Source organism: Simochromis diagramma, unplaced genomic scaffold, assembly GCF_900408965.1.
Source record: "Simochromis diagramma unplaced genomic scaffold, fSimDia1.1 OVJJ01000123.1, whole genome shotgun sequence".
In the NCBI taxonomy this organism is placed as follows: Eukaryota; Metazoa; Chordata; class Actinopteri; order Cichliformes; family Cichlidae; genus Simochromis; species Simochromis diagramma.
In genome coordinates, this window is record NW_024386778.1 from 3204134 (window position 1) to 3224939 (window position 20806).

General features: G+C 43.8%; 1 protein-coding gene across 9 annotated transcripts in view; it reads right to left on the reverse strand.

The window, feature by feature from the left end:
* Positions 1–20806, reverse strand: part of arhgap32b (Rho GTPase activating protein 32b) — a 114416-nt gene continuing 93610 nt past the window's right edge. For 8 of the 9 annotated variants that reach the window (XM_040012178.1, XM_040012174.1, XM_040012184.1 and 5 more), the window contains 12 exons: positions 10967–11116; positions 8648–8750; positions 8098–8242; positions 7537–7619; positions 7125–7232; positions 6608–6753; positions 6323–6524; positions 6055–6200; positions 5859–5933; positions 4936–5766; positions 4007–4665; positions 1–3645 (listed from right to left, as the gene is read on the reverse strand). In XM_040012178.1, coding sequence (XP_039868112.1) covers positions 1483–3645; positions 4007–4665; positions 4936–5766; positions 5859–5933; positions 6055–6200; positions 6323–6524; positions 6608–6753; positions 7125–7232; positions 7537–7619; positions 8098–8242; positions 8648–8750; positions 10967–11116 — 4811 coding nt within the window. In that variant the 3' untranslated portion in view covers positions 1–1482. Of the gene's footprint in view, positions 3646–4006; positions 4666–4935; positions 5767–5858; positions 5934–6054; positions 6201–6322; positions 6525–6607; positions 6754–7124; positions 7233–7536; positions 7620–8097; positions 8243–8647; positions 8751–10966; positions 11117–16724; positions 20802–20806 lie in introns of those variants that run through there. The other variant, XM_040012196.1, reaches the window with a different exon arrangement.

Sequence of the window (20806 nt, forward strand, 5' to 3'; positions counted from 1 at the left end):
CATGGATTCTATCTCTTCCTGAACAGTTTTATTTATTTCATATCTAACTGTAGATAACTTCTATTTTGAGACGAGTGTTTTCACATTCAAGTACATAATGCCTTACATCAACGCCCCATCTGAAAAGGTAGAGGCTTTACATAAGGCAAGAGGAGCAGAACCTGCAAGCGATATAGAAGTTAAACAGTTACAGAGTACAACCTGGATTTAGACATAGTTGAAACATATTGTAATCCATCCATTATGCTTACCCCGAAAGGGCTTATAGTATAATACCAAATGAATGTACTATACACTGATTTCCAGCCCGAAAAGAAAATTGTCCCACATATCCTTAGAAGAAAAAAAAAAAAAAAGAACCATCAAGGTGATACGAAACTAAATAACCCACAAAAATCAAAATAATCCTTCAACCTTGACATATCGAGAATCGTCATGCATTTATGTATTATGACAGGAAAAATAAAATGTATGGATTGCAGGAACAAAATTTAAGGCTCATCCAAGTTTTTCCCCAACAAAGCAGCAACAATGTGTTCTTCCCCACATTGTTCAGAAGGACATCGTTTCCAGCTTTATTCAGTTAGCACAGAAAGTACCATCAATCTGATTGGGGGGGACAAGAAAAATAACCCCTTACAGTTCTGGTGCTACAACAGGCATTCATCCACGTTCCCATCTTTATCCCATATGTGCAAGAACTGTGCCGAGTCATTTGGTCCCTCTTCTAATGAAGAACACGAGTACCAACACATTCCATTAGAAGTCATTGTAATCAGTTTATAACAAAGTTACGTAAAAATGGCACAGTCAGAGAAAATAAAGACATTGACAAGCACTACATTAACTCAAAGTACCCGGCTGCAGGTCCTCATCCAACCTCCTGCTCAGATTCTTCAAAACAAACATGGACACGCTGCTTTTGTCGCATTAGCAGGAGGCCCTGCGTCGACCTACACGTATCCTCCGCCTGAAACGACTTGTGCTGTGACATCCAGAGAGAACGCAATGGATAGAGAAGTACACAGAACTGTTCTGTAAGAGATAGAGTGCATGCATTTCTAAAATGCAAACCTTAGTCCCAGTTGATGCTCATACCCAGCGACACACCATATAAAAAAAACAAAAACCAAACTAAAATCCCTTTTTATGAGTGTTTCTATTTGTATATATAGTATATATAATTTACATTTTTGTGGTTCCTATTAAAAGTACCTCACGTCTTTCATATCATTATACATTTATGACCGGCTACTGTCTCAATCAATCACAACAACAAGACCTCATGGACAATAATTTCAGGTATACATTCAGGACTTTCTGTAAAAAGTCTTACAATATTCTTTACAATTCTTTAAAAATACAGAGAAGCAAAAATATTGGTGATACATCAGTCCACTGTCCTGCAGAGGCTGCTCAACCATAGCTCAGAGTCTTTCTTCTACACAGCTTAAGATTATTTTACACCTCCCCTTAAATGCTTCACTCTGTATGAATCTCTGTCTCGGGCCTCTGCATGGCCAGGCTAGTCTGGATAAAGGCCCCCTGACCTAGAGCTGTGGAGTAAGCTCTGTTGTTGTGGCTCACTGGAAATCCTGGGGCTGGGTAGGAGCTGGACGCTCCATGTTTTTGAACAGGGGCATGAGGCTGAGGTACTGGGTGGTAATCGTCCAAGTTGTCATAGTGGGACTGCACTGCTTTCGTGCTGTGTTTCTGACACGAGTAGTCTCTGTCTAGGTCTGCTTTGGCCTGGCTGTAGTGCTGCTCTCGGACGCTGTGCGATCGCTCGGGTTTGGAGCGGCCGATTTGTTCCCTGGGGGCTGATGACTGATCGTCTGTGCTGTGAAAGCCGCTTGATGTTTTCACTTTGCTCTGGTGGTGGTCAGAATCTGGACACTCGTAACGCGCCTGAAAGTTCCTCTTGTGTTTAGACCTGCTGCCGTCGTCTCCGGGCTCATACTTGGCCTCGTGCCGACCGCTCTCCTGCTGGTGAGAGAGACTGTGGCTCAGAGCAGAGGGGAGGGAGTGAGAGGACTGGCATTTCTTGGAGCTGCTTTGCTTGGAAAGTGCATCAGGCTTGTCACCCACTCCGCTGCCCTGGACATGCTTGTCAGTCTCCATATACATGAGGGCTTCAGGGTCCGACACCATTTGTCTGGGCAGGTAGCGGCCGTCTTTGCTCTCAGACGGTATCAGCACAGCTTTGCCTGGGTCAGATTTACTGCGCAGGTGCAGGGTTTCATAGCCTGATATATCTGCTGGTGTGAACAAGCCCACGTTGTCATATTGAGAGAGGACGGGGCCTTTAACCTTAAGCCTGGCCCTGCTCTCCCTGCGGATAGAATGCATACGCAACCTTTCGGACTCCTCTGGGTCCCAGGATAAGTAAGCAGCAACTTCTTTGCTCCCATGCCCGGGGGGCATGTCCCTGCTCACAAAACTGTGCTCCTTCCCAGGAGGAAGAATGTGGCGAGTGAGGTAGTGATACCCAGTCGCCTTTCCACCAGGACGCCCAGGAAGTGTTCCTGCATCTCGGCTGCTGTAGGAGTGAAGGTGCCTGACTCTGATAGTGCCGTATGGGTCAATGTCATAGAAAGGCGCCTCCAATGGGCCTGAACCAGAATATGGACTGTAGCGGTACTGGACTCGTCCGTTCTCAAAGTAAGGCTGCAGCTGGGTAACATGGTAGTCTGCCTGCGAGGACTGCTGCGGGGGCTGCTGGTAGGCTTTGCACTGGTACACCGGTCGGTGGTAGAAGAACATGTCGTCATCTGGAGGAACTTCAGTCCTCTGGATGGGCACTGAGCGAATGCTGGAAGGAACATGGAGCGAGTGCACTCTGCGGATGGTGGGATAGCCATGGGTTCTGTCATGACTGTAGCCCTGGTGCCCAGGCCCTGGGGCTAGGTAAACACTCCTGGGGTTTCCTCTGGACTTGATGGAGTGATGGTAGGACCTGGGGCCTAAAGTGCTGTATCTGTTATCTATTCGGGCACTGTAGGGTATCTGAGGCTCAGACTTTGACACATAGGTGTGTGGAGGGACACTGTCTGGTTGGTAGTGGTGTGGTATAGACTGCGGGCCCAGAGTTACAGACCTCTGGTGGTAGTATGCAGCTCCTGGAGGATCAATTAGGACGGGTTCTCCTTTAGCGTGGTACAGGTAGGCTGGCTGGTGCGTGGAAGATTTACGAGGAGAAAGAGGATGGTGAGGGAGAGCATCCTCCATATGGCCAGACGGAGGACCTTCACCCAGGATATGGTAGGAGGTTTCACTCTGGCTGAGTGCTGCTGTGGCCAGTTTGCTCTCTATAGTGCGAACAGGAGGGGCAGGAGGAGTGGGTCCATAGGAGTCGTGATATTTTCCAGACTCTGCACAGGGCTGCACTGGCTTTATGGCCTCCCAAGGTTTCTCCACAGGCTCAGCAGAGGTGGGTGCGACTCTTGCGCTAGCCTTTGAGAGATGAGGCTGGGGTTGGACTAATGTCTGGGAATGTGTGTGAGGCTGTGTCTGAGCTGGAGGTTGTATTTGGGCTTGGCTCTGTTGCTGAGTTTGGGGTGGTGGGACTGATCTTTTCAGCTTCTGAGCTGGCTGTTCTGGTGGTTTTGGAAGAACTGGGGGTGGTGCCTTCTCCTCTGGTTTGACCTGAGAAAAAGAGGCCAACACAGGATAAGTCATTATTTATATCAGGTTTAGGAAAAAAAAACAAAGAAAGAAAAGAAAAATAAGAGTTGTGCATTTTTTTTTTTTATAATAGCACAAGACTTTTCCAATATGAACTGTAAGTATCTAAAGTATCAGAGTATTTGAATGCAGAGTAGTAGTGGTATACAGTCAATTATTTAAAAAATACCTATATGCATACAGGTAGAGACTTGCAGCCTACACCGAGGATAACTTCTGTCAAAAATAGGAGGTGGTGCTGAGAACATACTCAATCCCAAAACAGTGAGTTTTGAGATTCACTGCTAGGACCTCTTGGGACCAGCCAACATGATATCCTTACCTCAGGACCATGCTGCTGTAAGATTCCACTCTCCTTGTTGTTGCCACTGGGGGTTGTGGCTGCAGTGGAATTGGATGAGCTACTATGAAGTGGGACTGGTCCTGTCACAGGCTGCTGTCTTTCTGGACTTTTCCTGGTTGGAGAAGTCCGGCTGGGTGATGTGGAGAGTGGGGCACAATTGTAAAGTGGAGTGTCTGGTGGGGGGTCCACTTCTGTCTGCGATGCAGTTATAGAGGACTTGGCACTGTCTGATGGCTTAGTGATCATGCTGGTTAACTCTGGTGGCTGGTGTTTGTTTGAAGGACTGGAAGTGGAGGGATGAGATGAAACTGTGATCACACTTGTAGCAGCACTGTTTGGTGGGGGAGTACTTCCTCGTCCAGCTCCGTCTTCTGAGGCAATCTGGAATTGTAGGACAAAAGGATGTGGCGAGTCCTGGAAGCTGGAGGCCTCATGCGGCTGCAGAGGGGACAGCGGTGTTGAGGGCTCAGAAGACCGCAGTTGAGACTGAGTGGACACCTGCTGAGCAGACTCAGCCAGGGCCAGGGCCAACATGCGGGCAGCATTTTTAGGAGGTGGAGGAGGAGGGACAGAAGAGGGTGCTGTAGAGTTGAGGGAACAAGGGGTTGGGTCCTTTGAAGAGTCCAGAGTTGTGACTCCTAGTGGGAACACAAAAAACACAAGGGAACTATAGTTGAAGCATGAATAAGCAAGAGCTCTAGGTGATTGTGGAACAGGCGGGAAGGTTTTAAGGTGCTTTAAGAGTGGGGAAAAGGCGGGGAGTAAGTAAGGTGCTCAGACATCGGAAGAAAAAGGTTTAAGATGAAATCCTTGCAAAGCTAAACCTGGCAAAAAATACATACAAACACTTTACTTTTATTTTCATCTAAAGAACAGGTCGAAAGTATGCATCTCATTCGCTGCCCTACCTTGGTGCTCTTGGCTATTAGCAGCTGGTCCCTGCTGCACGCCGTCCTCTCCCTTTACCTCTCGGCTGTCCACACTGTCAAAGGCTGCCAGTTTAGAATTCAGCTCCATTTGAAAAGCTTCACTTAGCGATGGCTCAGCTACTTTCAGCAATACACTGCCCATCAATGTAGGAGAGTCCTTGCATATCGAAGGAGAAGATAAAGACTGTGGAAAGACAGCCTGTCCAGCTGTAATCTTCCCACGTGTTTCTGCGGACAAAGTGTCTGAAGTGACAAAAGGTGTCAAACTGGCGGCCTTTCCACATTTAATAGGTGACACGGCCTGTGTGGGTTTATCAGTGTACGAGTAAGACGCAGTCAGCTTCTTGTTCTCTGCCTTTTCCCCTGTAGCCACGCTGGTATCTGTGGATAGCGGGGAAGTCAAGCTGCTGATGAAGGAGGCAGAGATGAGATCAGAGCCATTGGTCTTGCCACAGATGTTGCCCCGGTTCCTCTTTAAAGTGGAGCCCTCAGCCCTGACCGGTGAATCATCCAGGGGGAAGGCATAGGAGGTGTCAGGGAGACTGCACTGGAATGACATGGGGTCGAAGTCCAGGGAGGCCATCCCGATGTCTGGAGGGCTGAGGTCCACGTCTTCACCTGCTGAGCGTGGAGGCGAGATAAGAGCAGGCACACAGATGGGTCCGTCGTCTCCGTCGCTGTCTTCTGTGCCATCCAGGTTATCATACGAGTTGCAGTGCTGCCGGCTGTCCAGCAGCTCGCCGTTAAAAGAGGCTGACAGAGCATCGCTGCTGGAGCGCGGTCGCCGAGGACGGTACACCTTGGACTCGCCTGGCGGAAGAACAGAACACAAACGATAAAGATAACGACTGATTAAGCTTTCTATTCCAAGTTTAAGTGAAGTGGAGGTCATAAATAATTACCTTCAACATTATGCAGGGAACTCAGTGACTCTTCACTTTTGGCTGACCTTAATGTTGCAGTGTCTCCTCTTCCTCCTGAAACACAACCATCAACATTCACTGCTGTCACTTTGGTGTATTTTGTTAAGCTCTTGTTGCTGCACAACGCTGATTAGCTCCAGACAGTTTTTACTGCAGATGCGGCGTGAGCACTCACCAGCGAGAGCCATAGCCTTCAGCTCATTAGGCTCACTGGGATTGCGGTGCAACTTCCGCTTGGACATAGAGGAAGACTTGCCCAGGTTAAAGAAAGAACGCCAACTACCTACAGGAGACTTCTTCGACTTGTTAGGCGGTCTCTTCCTATAATAGAAAATGATGATGGACAAGAAAGTCTTGCAGTCTCACCAAAACACCAGCAGAAGGAGCACCATGCAAGGTTTTTCCATTATAATAGACATTAATAAAACAGGAAAACAGCTGACCTCTCTGTGGGAAACTCAATGACGGTGTGGAACTTGCCCTGCAGAGCAGCTGGACCTTCACCCACTTCAATGTACTTGCTGTCTTCAGTGACTGGAGAGTTGATCTGAGCCTGGGTCCTGGCCTGGGCCTCCTCTAGACTTAGAAGTTTTGTTGAGGGTGATGAAACCAGCAGGGACTTTGGCCGTGACAAAGAGTTGTGACCTGACAATGTAGCAGAAAAACGATCAGTGGCAAATTATTTGAATTTAGCTTAATGTGTGCACGCTGGCGGGATGTCTATGTACCTGCTCCCTCTCTTATTAGTGAGCTGAGTTTAGTGCTGAAAAGCACATCAACATGGTTCAAAATGAACTCCACCACTACAGACTGGATTCGAACTTCCATGAAGGCTGCTGTGCCGCTGAAGCAGGCGGATTCAATCTGTTTTGACCTGAGACAAGAGAAAACGCGAAAACAGAAGTGAAATTTTCTTTAACTCAGTTAAAGAAAATTGGAATTTGAGTAAAACCATTTTGAGATGAATTTCCAACATGTGATGGCTGCTTAAACCCTTCAATTCAGGCAGAATGACTCATTATAAAAAACAGACAGAGTGTACTTTGTGTGGCAAACATTAGAAATCAGGCCAGTCTAAGAACCCAGAGTGTGTGGCACCAAAAAGAACAGCAACTTTTATTTCTTATACTTGAAATTAAAAAGCTCATTAGAGGCATCTTGAAGTCTCCAGCCAGTTGAGCAAATGTACAGATGAAGAGTTACAATTCATTCAACACAATGAAAGAAAGCAGGATGAGCTCTCACCTCAGCAGGTTGGGCGCCCACACGATGGCAAGGTTCTTACTGTGCATGTTGGTTATGTAGCTAAATGCTGCCAGGCGGGAAAGGTGCCTCATGAGGAACTCCAAGGTCCTAAGAATCACATATTCAGATTCAACTTGCTCCATCAGTGATGTGCACGCTAACGGACATGATAAAACTATGTCTTCAGAGCATCAGCGTTTGGCTTTAATCCCTATTGGAATGCCAGTTGCAAATTTCACACAGTCTGGGAAATTCAATTAATCCTAACACAGACAAAGATTCCACTCAATGCAACAGCATTACAGAAAGCTCTGATTCTAACACCATCAGACAGACAACTGAATGCACAGCCAGTCTGTAACCCTGCAGCTCCTTAGCCTGCCAATGGGGGGCAATGTGCCTCTACACTAACCTGTAATGCGGTGGCGGAAGCTGCTGGATGACGTCATGGATTTTGATGAGTCGTTCTTCGTCTGTCGCTGCTGATACAGCCTCCTTCGAGTGAAAGCAAAACAAGAGATTAGGAGACAGGGAGAGACTGACAGTAATGGGATTTGGCGCTATGTCCACATTAAGCTTAATCCATTGATATCCCAAGTTCATGCTGATATATAGGGCACAGACAGAACATCGGTCTGTAACCGCGAAGCCCCCCTCCTCAGTCTAGCTGCCATAGCAACCAGCAAGTATTTACTTCATCCTGAGGGATGCCTCTGGTGTGCTTGGAGAAAGTTTTTATTCCAAGTCACACACAGTGGTTTGCTGCATTTTTAATGACAGGGTGTGTCGAATGCGGTGCTATTATTTTAGGGGTGTCTATGGCCCATGACTGGAGGAGGAATTTCAAGAATTCCTATAAGATAAACCTGTTTTATTTATTTTCTATCGAGATCAAATTTGAAAAGTCAGCAGTCAGTCACGGCCAATCTGCAACAGTTAGCAGCCCTGTAGCCCACATTAGTGTTTTACTTACAGAGAACTTCTCGTAGAGCTGGTAGGTGAGCAGTGGATTAGGCAGCTCTCTGAAGTAGAGTTTACAGAGCGAGCCAACACAGTGGATGTCCTGGATGTAAACATCTTTGGTCAAGTCAGGGATCTGCTCAGAGTCAAACTCATGCCTGATGGGAGAGAAAAGGACAAAGCAACAAACTGCAGTCAACAAACTAACATGTGAGTGCTGAGACAGGCCATGAAACGGTTCTACTTTCCAGTAGTGTTTGCAAAGATCTTTTCCCAGAAATGCATCAATCTTTTCTCCATATAATATTACACAATGTCAGAGTGTCACATGGGCTCAGGATTGGCAGAGCAGGTCATCTACTAATCTGAACGTTGGTGGTTCGATCCCCGGTTGTTCCAATCTGCATGCAAGATGCTGAACCCTGAGCTGCTCCTGATGCATTCATCAAAGTGTGATCATTAGAAAGCATCAACGTGTGTGTGAATGGGTGAGAGAGACATGTTGTATAAAGTACTTTGAGTGCTGAGTCCCAAGCATTGGATGTTAGTTTGTGCCTCCTTACCGCAATTTCTGGATATTTGAAGCAATTCCAGACAGGCGGTAAATGCCGTCCACCACGCCGTGCTTCTCAATGAATTCCGTGCAGCTCTTGAGGACCTGGGGCACTGTCAAACAAAAACAACGGCAATTCATCATTTTCAATCTTTGCTGAGCAGCAGGACAGAAGAAGATGCCAGGATACTGAGGGTGGACCAACTTTTTTGTGTTTTCTGATGGAAAAACACTCTCGGAGCTAGAGTGGACACATACGCATACTGAATCATGCATTTCTTGACCTGGTACTGTTAGGTTGCCTTAAACCATTTTCTGTTTTGATGCAGGCAGTCTGTAAGGAAACTATCAGCGTGTGAGGCAACCAATCACCGAGCCAGTGATTGTGTGGTAGACAGCTAAAATCACGAAAAAGCTTAGTGTCTCCTCATTCTCCTTCAGGAGCTATGCATAATACAGACATGTTATTCGTCTATGTGAGCGTGTCTATGGAAGATAAGGACACTGTGTATATGTATGAGGAGGCCTCCCCACAGCTCACACATCATTTTAGATTGACAGAGTGGGACACTTGCTGAAGCAGCTGTTCAAATTCCACATGTAGCCAGAGAGAAAATAAGGCCATTCATTCAATGTGAACAAACAAGCGGATATTCTACCGCACAGGAGAGGACCGAGTGGGAAGAACTTGTTACAAGTATCTCTTTCCACAAAGATGCACAGCATGTGTTTAAATGTGGAAATCACTAGACTGTTTCCTCATCTTTTAAAAGCACTTTAAACTGTTAACCTGGCCTGTGTTCAACAAGAAGTGAAAACCCTTTATCCCCTTACTCACGGATGTATCACATGAGCTGGGTTTTGAAAGATGGCATACAAATTACAAGAAGGGCTACAATGAATCTTTATGTTGTGCTGGGAGCAAGCGCTGTTTCCTACAGACGTCTGTACAATCATACTGTACTTTAGAACCAGAGGAGTCACAACATGATGACAGAAAGAACGCAGGTTTAAGGCACTTCCAAGGCAAGATAAGTAGAATTCATGTGCCTTTTACAGATGACGACAAAATTATTAGCCCCCCTATGAAAATGTTATTTTTTTAAATTGTTTTAAGTATTTCCCAAGTGCTGTTAACAGTAGCAAGGAATTTTTAATACAGCTTTTCCAAAAATTACAGTTTTATTTTGGAACCTTCGTAATATTTTTTCTTTGGACTCAGAAACAAAATGACTTCATCAAAACTAAACAGTTGCAGAATCAAAATTTATCCAGGCTGTTCTTTAAGGTGTCCGTTCTGCAGAAGCAGTTGTTCTGGGGTCTTCCTCACAAGTAAACACCTTAACTGTCTGACCGAGCACTATGTGACTGAGACCTCACGTCTCCCCTTACAAGGTAGGGCAGGATTTCCAGAGGTCAGTCCAGCTCCTTCACCCACAAATGTGTGACAGAGCACCCACTGATAGGCGACTATACTATTACATGGTTTGAACTGTGATCGCTGTAAACAAATGTGCTGGCCAAATGAGAATCCTGCACGTCCACACATGCAATGTCATCCATTAACCTGAACAAATGGGCTTTTAAGCTGAACTAAAATTAAGTTACTGATCAGTGCTCAACAACAGAGCAGTATTATTAAGCCGGTCAGAGCTGATGTTAAGGTGTAATCAGGCCACCATTATGACCATTATAGCCAGATACCAGGCTGCAGATGGACTTTCAATACAGCAAACATCTTCAGTGCAACCAGATGAGCTACAAGCTCATATTTGCATGCCGTATGAGGCGGACGCCATTCAAACAACTGTAAGATAACAGGTGAAGTGAATAATAATCTGGTTATGCTGCAGTGTTCTTCTGGGAAACCTCGGGACCTGGCATTCACGTGGATGTCACAGCATCCACTCCTAAAAGCCAAGGCTACAGCGTGGCTACCATGGCTACAGCGGGACAAAGTGTCTCCAGCAGGACAGAGTGTCGGCCAACGGGCAAAAAAAGGGCTCTGGACCAACTTCAACAACGACAGCTAAGGCGACCCAGCCTCTAAACTCTCCAAGCAAACTGGAAAAGTAAGATAGATGACAAGAATGCTTACCAGTGCAGTATCCTAATCTAGAAAATGAAAGGTTTTACGTAGACTGTCAGAGTAAGCTACATAACCGCTCAACATGTAACCACTCTGTGCACAGACATTTGGACTGTAATTTCCATTGAAATTCCAATATTTGAAGAGCAAAAAAGCTTTTTTTAGCCACAATTATGCGATTGACTACTGATATCATTAACGGTTTCAAACGCTGCAGTTTTGTAATGCTCTGTCACTCACCATCATGTCCCGAGTTGAGGAGGTGTTCTCCCAGGTCACAGCCAAACACCCTCTCCCGGAGGATGCCTCTCTGCTTCAGCTTCTGCTTGGTGGGCCTGGACTTCATGAAGGAGCGCAAGAAGGTGATCAGCTTCCCGTGCTTTTTAGACACTGAGGAATCAGGGAGGGAGGAAAGGAAGGACACATTTTAGATCCCTCACACAGCAATAAGTGAAGGCTCAGATTTCCCACAAGATGCATCCATGCACTACAGCTAAACCCCCAAGATCGCTTCAGGTTGTCCCATTGTGAATTTCAGCTTCATTGTAACGGAAACTCCTCTTTTATGCATCTGTAATTTCCTTAAGCAACGTCTTCATTCGAACGCCCTGTAACTGTCCGTCTGGACTTTTCCAGGGAAGCAGTAGGGATAAAGGGCGCCGTTTGTTCAGGGAAGGAGAGAAGCCCCTAACTTCTCTCTAACAGTGTTAGTGAGCTCAGAGTGTGTTTATGATTTCAGTTTTAGCACTAATTGTTGTTTTATAGTCTTATATTATAACGGGGTCGGAACCAACCCCAACGACACAAAGGTCATAATATCTGCCAGAGTTTTTTATTTAATATAACATTTAAGAGGCACTCTTATGCATTTAAAACCTAAAACTGGGTCTGTGTCGACCCTAACAAAGACGATGGGTAATGCTGTGATTTCCTTACTGGGAACGTTTTTCATTTTCACATTATATCATCTAGCCACGGATCACTTTAAAACTCTTAAAGCATTATCAGCTGCCCTTCTGTGTACCTCCACCACACTGGAAAGCTTCAGAGTTAAGCCTGAGTCATCACAGAGAATGAAACCATGTCTAATCTTTTGTGTGTCTGCCCTCACAGACGTCAGCGGTCTGCTCTCAGCTTGTATCAACCACTTCAGTCAAGACATTCTTTACTTATTATTGTTTTGTTTTTTAAGTTGCCTCTTTTTGATCATTATACCTTCCAACCCTTCACACTAACTACTTGTTTGACTTTCTGTCACCCTGAAAGTTATTTTTTTCTCTTTAACTTGGAGAACTGATCATCCATGCTACTGAAATCTGACACAGACTGCGTTGATTGAGAATAACAAGCAGTAAGAACCAGTGAACGTACGAGGAAATCATCTAACACCTATAGTATCTACTGATCACTGACTTCTTGAAGTGAAAGCAACATCTGGAACTTATATATATCTTCCAACTGACTCTTGCCTGAGTGGAAAAACTGATGTGTCGCATCAGTTTTTAAAAAAACTTGTGTTCCAGGACACATTCCTTCAACCCGTTCTAAATGCAGTCACGATCACAGCCCTTACACTTCTCATGTGTTTCACCGATTTATATTTATTTTACCTTCATATGAGATTTCTGTTATCTCCAGACTGGAAGAAATGTACAAGTTGCAAATTCCATTAAATAGATGCCGAATCTTTTTTAAAATGAGGCTTCTCTTTGCTGCCTGTTGCCAGACTGCGTTCTGCTACCGCTGCAGTCCAACTAAAAGTAGGCCACTGCTTACCGATCTCAATGGCCAGAAACGAAACAGCCCGAGTGAAAGAGCTGCGTTTGGAAGATGATGTTAAGACAGTAACAATATCTGAGCAGCCGTTTGATTAACAGACGTTGTGAAGACTTTAGGTTGCCCTGATAGAGATGAACTCAAAGATGTCCTGTTGTATACATCATTTAAAAATAAGCAGCCACTGAGCGAGAGCCACTTGTCAAGAAACTATTAGGTGAAAACGGATTAGAAGCTGCCTCTTCTGCATATTAAAAACACACTGTTGAGGCAAACTGCAAACTACGCTGACTTAATTGACGGTCCGCTGAGTACATTTAGACGCAAACATCCAGCTGACAGTAAAAACTAACAAGCTGGTGGGAAAGGAAAGTTACTTTTGAGCTTAATGGATTTTATGGTGCACACGGGGGGCGCAAAGAGGAAGTGCTTCACTGGTACCGACTCTCAGTACCATCAGTCCAACTACTCCACAACATGCTACCAATCCTGTCAATGTGTGTTCACTGACGCTGAATCGTTGTCAGCTAAGGGCTTCCTACTCCAATCACATAAACTGTGTGCAACAAAACGTTGAACACTGTCTGTAGAGAAGCATTTTAATGAAGGAGCACAATCAGCTCTGAATTAAGAACTGATCGCTCCATTTCAGGAGAAAGCAGGGCTACAGTTTACCCCTCAGGGAGAGATTCCTTCTGCTGCCATGCCCACACACAAAACTGCTGAGACAGCACAGTTGACTTTCTGTTGAGACATCAAAAAGGGCCTCAAGTATGTTTTTGGTTTGTTTGTTTGTTTGTTTGTTTGTTTGTTTGTTTGTTTGTTTGTTTGTTTGTTTGTAACTGTGCAGGTTTACAATGACACGTTCCTTTTTAAACAACTCCAACGTTCTGTAAAACCTGAGAAAGAGAAGTGCAAAAACAACCATGATTCTCTGCAGGACGGACAGAGACTCCCATCTGCTCACTGTCAAAGGAGATGACAGCCCGGGGGCTGAGCGTGCTCGGCACTGGAGCTGAAATCCAGCTGGTTAAAAGGCTTTTAGTTTAACGATAGTGGGACTGACGTAGGCTTTAAAAAAAACTCTCTCTGACATTAATTACACGATTTGTAGCTCGTGGCACCTAAGGGGGTAGACTGGGTATCCCAACAGGAACATTTTTAAAACCAAAGAAAAACTGAAGCCGCACTCACAACAAGTTTCTCACCACTCACAACTGTGAACATGACAGCTTGTCTCAAATAACGCTTCAGACCATCAACATAAAAAAGGACATTAACATTTCATTACATGTTTCAGATAGCTTATACCTTATCCTAGCACCTTTGTTGCACCACAGTAACAACATCAGAGCATCTGCTTCTTGAGAAAGTGGTATGCACTTCCATTTCCTTTACTGCTCCAGGCATAGGTGGATGTCCTGGATTTCTTATTTTTGTTATTAGTTTCCATTCTCTTCTCTGATCGCGCAGCCTTGGCTTATTACACCAACGTCTGGGGGTGGAGACTGAATTGGGTGGTCATTTATATAAATTGACAAATAAATAATTACAAGTTGGGGTGCACAAGAGCTTTTAAATATTACGTTCCAAGTTGTTATGACTCTAGCATGAGTTATTACTATGTATGAAACAAAAAAGCACCAATGCTGTATCCTACATTGCCCATGATGCCGCTGGACATTATTTCAATAGATCCTCCCCATGAAGTAAAGTTTGAATTGTGAGCTGCAATTGTAATAATTTCAAAGTAAGGAAACAGCTCAACTCAAACTCAGATGACATCAATATCTGATGACAATTCTGCTACAGGCCTTGCAACGTTGCAGCCACCCCCAGCCCCTCTGGGTTCTTATTTAAGTTTTAAAGCATGATCTACATTAACTTTAAATTCAGGAGAACATGAAAAACTGCATGTAAAGCAACCTTGCCCTCCTTGGAAGTTATATCTCTATGACCTTCTTTGCTGCGATGACTCTCTTTTGATCACATCTCTGTTCACTCTGATTTGACAAAACTCTGCCTGAGATCCAGCGAGCATATGCAACGACTGACAGACACGAAGAAATCATGAGAGTCCATGACTGAATCTTGCTTCCACAACAGATATGACAAAGCTAAACACGGAAGAGGATGGTTATAATGTCCCAGGGTGACTGACAGGTTTCAGTTACTGCCCTTAACAGACTGTAACTGTGACGAGCTCTTTCCCCAAGAGACAGGCTGTGACAGGCTGGACTAGGCAAAAAAGGAGGCCAAGCATAATTGTAGGAACAATTAGCAACATAATAGCAAACATCAAGCTTCCTTAACGCTCTCAAACCCAAAACAGACCACCTCATTCTTTTTAATTAGCAGGGAGCTTTTCACAGGACACAGATTGGGGTGCAGCTTCAGAGCAATGCTAGAGTGCTACTGCTTCCAGACAGAGCAGAGCCCGGCAGCACACTCAAGCCTGAGACATTTAATACAACAACTCTGTATTAATGTTCACTGGATACACAACCATTGACAAGTGTGGATACAGCTCACTGGGGCGTCAGGATGCTATTATTACGTTAGCTAGGATCCCCGAGAGAGTGGAATGGTGGGGAATTCAGACACTGGCCCCTCCTCTTTAGCACTCCGTGTAGATCATCAGATTCAAACATCTACGTGCTCTGAGAATAAAGTTTCCAGCTGAAATTTGTTTCACAGATGTGCCAAAAATATATTGGTTTACATATTAGTGTATTCGTCTTAAAGTCAAATCTTCACAGGCCACCAAAAGTATCTGTAAACGTCTGCGAATTTCCAAGTTAGCACTGTGCACCAACTCATCAAAGCAGCGCCAGAAAATACAAGCACACACACTGCTTTCATTGTAACTTCATTGTGTCTTGAAAAGTTCGTATTATACTAGGAGGAACCGCCAGAAAATTACATTAACTGTATGAAAAAGGGACATTTGTCCACTGAAAGGCAACTACTGCAGAGAAAATGTCTGCATTACTTGTAAAACTAATACAACATAACAGGAGAAGATGCTGTGCTTACAGCTATTAACAAATCACATGTTGGTGTTTCTGCATGCCTGTTCACTGTGCACAACAGAGCAATATGTGCCTATTACAAGGCAATGGTGAGTGATAGTGACCCTTTTGGACAGAAGGCCCAAGTGTGCAATGGTATCAGGAGCAAAATGCCTCATTGTTTCATCTCATGGGGAGGGAAGAGGGAACAGAGGGGTGGATTTAGCTGGGTTCTGTTTGGCCAAGCAATTATTGTTTCAACCCGAAAATAAATAAGTAAATGCAATGTATTTATTTCCTAACATTCTGTGCAGTTTGTCCTTAATAATAATGTATATAGGCAAACATCTGATATTCTTCCATGAATACATGCTGCTGTATGTTCTGACTGACAGAAAGTGTTTTTATTCTATATTTGCAGGTGGTGATGCAGCCAGAGTTTGTAGTATGTGGGCTCAGGGCTGCCCGAGTATTGTACCCAATCTTTTCTAAGACCACTTTTCTTCACTGTTATTTTATTTAATTATTAAATGCTCCGATTTCTTCACACCTTTATAAAACGCTAATTTCAAACGTTTATTTTTCTAATCCTGCTTTAGAATTATACGCACAGTTTCCAGCATTATACAGCTCACTACACCACCACTAAACATGTCAACGATGAAAGTAATAGCACCTTTCCAACAACAGAATAATATCTGAAAGTGTCGGAGCTTTGCAAAACTGAATTTATGACAAAGCTGCATTGGTGTAAACTGCACACGTGTTGCTAATAAAGTGCTCGCTCAGTGTATATTCAAATTCCAGCGATAGAGGACTGAGCTGTCTTTGGTTCTGAGTAATCATCTGCCGCTAAATGTTTAACCAGATAACACGTCTACATCCTATAAACCACATATTTCAAACGCTGACGCAAAGCTTCCCTGAAGTGCAAGTTCAGAGCTATAAGATGACATTACACGAACATTTACTATGTAATTATACGTTACTAGAACCTAACACACTTAACACAATTAAAGAGAGAGGAACTGGAAAAATACGGAGTCATACAGCACAAAAATTTTCCCCTAATTTCTTTAAAACCCAGGATTAGCCTTACGTCATCCAAATCCCTTAATCTATATCAAAAAACGAGAGGAAACCCCGAAAGTTTCCGAATAAAGGTTAGCTCCACAATGTGAACTCGAAACAAATCAAACGCATTTCCTTACCTCTGTTCCATATCACTGGACCTGCCTAGAAGCGTTATGACAGTTTTTCCAAAGTCCAAAGTACAACTTGGCTTTTTCTTTCGCTAAAGTCGCACCTGTACAAAACGACGGTGAAAACTCCTCTAAAAGCACCGAGGTCTCGTCAACCAAGACATTAAAAGTTTAAAGTTTAAGGCTGGAGAGCAGTGAAACACCGCAGACTTTATTTTCTCGCTCTGTCAGAGTCCGAATACAGCTGCAGCCTATCGGTTTACAACCACGCCGCTGATGCCTTCACATGCTCCCGGACACATGGGCTTTCGTAGCTTTTACCGGTTGTTTCGGACGAAAATAACGAATTATTATTAATTATTAATAATTTTGTTAACTTGGAACAAAAGATTTAAGCTACTTTGATGACTGATAAGACGCCATGTCATGTAGGTGATTGTAGCCACCTGTACTAAAGCCTTAAAGTCAATTTCCCTTAAATACTGCCTTTGAACTGCGCTAAATACCCAATACTTGTAACAGCATTGAAGGCAACACCGGCGTCAAAGCAGGCAAGAGGTGCTTGCACAGTGGAAAATGCTACTTCATACGACACACTCCTAACAAGCAGCATCCATAGTTTTATTCTTCGTAATATTCAAGACCTTCAAAGGTAATTAAAAAAAACCCCCAATAACTCTGTAATTAGTTTTTGTTGTTGTTTTCTTTTTACTGAGGGGGGATTGGGTGCATTTGAGAGACTATGCTGGTACATAAATGGTTGAGCTGAAGCAAATTCCAAAATGACTTCTCGTTCTTACCCCCCCTCTCCTACCAGGATCATTTCAGAGACCTCCCAGCCTGACACAATCAAACCAGACACACAAGACCGACTTGCCCAGTGCCTCTGGCCGACTGACCTCAAAAAGACACTCAAACACTTTAAGTGTGGTTAAAAAAACCTGTAAGTATTTAGCTTAGCCATGACGTTATGTCAACTCTGCCCCCTAAAGACCCCCTGAAAGCATTATCTTGTTATTTCATTAACTAGCTCAGTCCCTCAGCAAACAAACACTCGGAGTCAAAATAAAACTATTATTTAACTAACTGTTGCTAACCCAAGATCACAAGACTCCAGGCAGCCCGATTCACTGCAAGTGACTGCTTTAAGCTGATGCATATTTAATGAATTACAGACACATTTCCTTGGATAATTACAGTATGTTCACTCAAGTCCTGAACTGAAGTATACACTAGTTCTTTGCAATGCATTCCCATTCATTTGTTTTTTCCCCTTATGAACACGCCTGCACACAACAGTTCAGAGGGAAGTTACTCATCTGCTGAGCTTTAAAAAGATACAGTAGCTTCTAATTTCGTGTATCAGATGTTTGAGTTTTTCTGAGCATCTCCAACAAAGTGTCCTCCCCTTTGAAGTTCCCAGTATCAGAAGCTGCCAACACTACCTTACAGTAGGTAGGCATTTACCACTATTTTATGTTGTTTACCTACTTTAAATCATTCAAATTTAGCAGTGGCATTCTGTATACTCATCAGTGTTACCAGTTTAAAATTACTGGAGGAACGTTTTTCTGTAGAACATTTAGTTTTGCAACCTCTTACGTACAGAGCAGAGGCCTTTACCACTTTCTTTCTGAACTTCCTACGAGAAGGACCTCTAATAGAAGCCATGGGGCTGAATAAACAAGACACAGTGAGCATGGCGCTTTGACCTTTAGGACAAAACACATGACAGAACACCTACAGAGCAGCAGCCACACATGCAGTGAGATTCAGAAAACGCAGTTCATAGATTTTAAAAATGAAATTTGTAATACTTTTATGTGGTTTGAGACTGCTTCCACCTTCCTGAGTGCTATTAATATTTACACTGAAATCAATATACAAGGAAGGAAGTCTTGGTGTGGTCTTAGTAATAACTGGATGACATGGGGGGTCTTCAGCTAATGCAGCTCACCTGAACCTTCCAGGCTATTAAAAGCTGGCTCAAATGAGCTGTTCAGCTTGTGTCTTCCACTTCCAATGTATGTGTTTTAAAAGGCACTTTAACCACCAAACAGCTTAAAATGGGATGAGAAAGTAAAAATATTTACATTACACATGAAGAACTTTCACTTAATATGTACAACTCAACTGAGACTTTAGCTTATCTGTCTCCTCATAGATCTTGCAGACAGGAAGTAGTAAATTCCTGCCCTGCTATCTTGTACCATATAACAGGATGAGAACTTTGTGCTACACTAAGCATCACACAGCTGGTATTTTGCATGGACATGAATAATCCATTTGACTTCTGGAATGCCAGAAGTACAAGGATGCCAAGTTAACTGGACAGGAGAAGAACACCATGCTGTCTGAAACATAAACACGGTAGTAAATATTAATTCTTACAGTTTGGATACATGCCTCTATGTTTTTTAGTCGCACAGTTATCATGAGAAATGTATTTCTTTAATGAGGCTTGTGTGTGTCAAAATAATGTTGCAGTGCACTGAAGTGTGAAAGAAGTCTAACAAGTAAGGATCTCTATTAGCAAATGTTTTCTGTGTCACTGATGCAATGACCTTCCTTACACGCACAGTCAGTTTACAGCATAACCTGACTTGTTAGTACGTAATCCAAGGCACCACCCATACAAAGGTGCAGTTTACAACAACAGCGTCTCATTGACGCTGCAGATAAACACATTACGCAGACCTTGGACAGTCTCACAGCACCAGGAAATGATCTGAGATCCTTTGGAACAGGAGACAAATCTAACTCTGTCTCACACATTCTCTCCTCATTTCCCTCACATAAGCAGCTGTCTTGGCTCATATATGCTCACAGCTGCCCAAATCACTGGTCCCCAGACATGATGAAGCCTGCACTGAGGAGGGGGATGGGGGGGTGCATCTGGGTCAGTAACTGGTAGGTCTTATGGGTTGTCTGGGGAGAAAAGAAGTCAAACCTTCCTTGTTTATTGAAAGTTCACAACTCTTTTTTTCCCCCCTTTACCATGAAGCTAGTACAGTTTGATCCCAGTTTCCACTGCAACACAGGGCGAGCACACGGTATGAGGGATTAATAGCTCCTAGCTTGTATGGTCTTTATTTTAACTGGAACAGCACAGCGTGTTAACAATTTCCATCATTTTACTGGGAAGCGGCAAAGGTTAGTGGTGAACTGCGTTGATCTGGGCAGCGGAGGCATATTTTTCCAATGTTGTGTGGCTCCCTGCAGGAATGTGCTCTTTCAGTCACCATGGAGAGGGAGACAGATTCTTACTGTTGCAGGACAAAGCTTAAAGCTCAATGGATGGGTTTACAGGCCTTCACATTGTGAAAGGATTAAATAAATCAAGGCTGGCTGGGACCTAGCACCACGGTACCCTGCCATGGCCTTACAGCTTTGACCAAACAGACGCACACAAACAGCTGGCCCTCATCCAGACAGGATATTCAGCAACAATGAGTAACCTGGCTCACCCCTAGACTGATTTACATACACCTAAAGAGGCCATGGCAGTGAAAAGAACAGGGGCTGGAGGGGGAAGACTGTTCACTTACCCCCCAAATCTATTTGCGAAACTTAAATATATTAAGCAATGCTATTTTCTTTTACAGACAGATGATACAATGTGACATATTTAAACACACCCATAAAATATCCACATAGTAATAAGGACTTTGGAGTGAAAGAAAGAAGTGTAACAAATTTAAATGGAAACATGAGTTATTTGCATTTGACAGATGTTTTCAAAACAAAGATAATAATGTGCCGAGTCAAGTGAAGAAAACTATAAACAAACACTGCAAAAACCTCCACACTTCCACACTATTGTGGCTTTACTGGTAATATACAATCAGATGGTCGACCATCAGAGTGTGGAGGAAAGACTGTGTTAAAGGTCAAAGAAAAGGTTTAAAAGAGCAACACCAAAAAAGTGCACAAGAAATAACAGCACGTGTTAACAAGTGTACTGTGACAGGCACACAGACTAGTCCTAACAAGGCGACACAGTGCAAACACATCACTCAAGGGAGAAGAGTTAATTTCTGGTTAGCAGGTGGTGGTGGTGCAACACACCAAGGGGGTTTTTGATTGCTTTT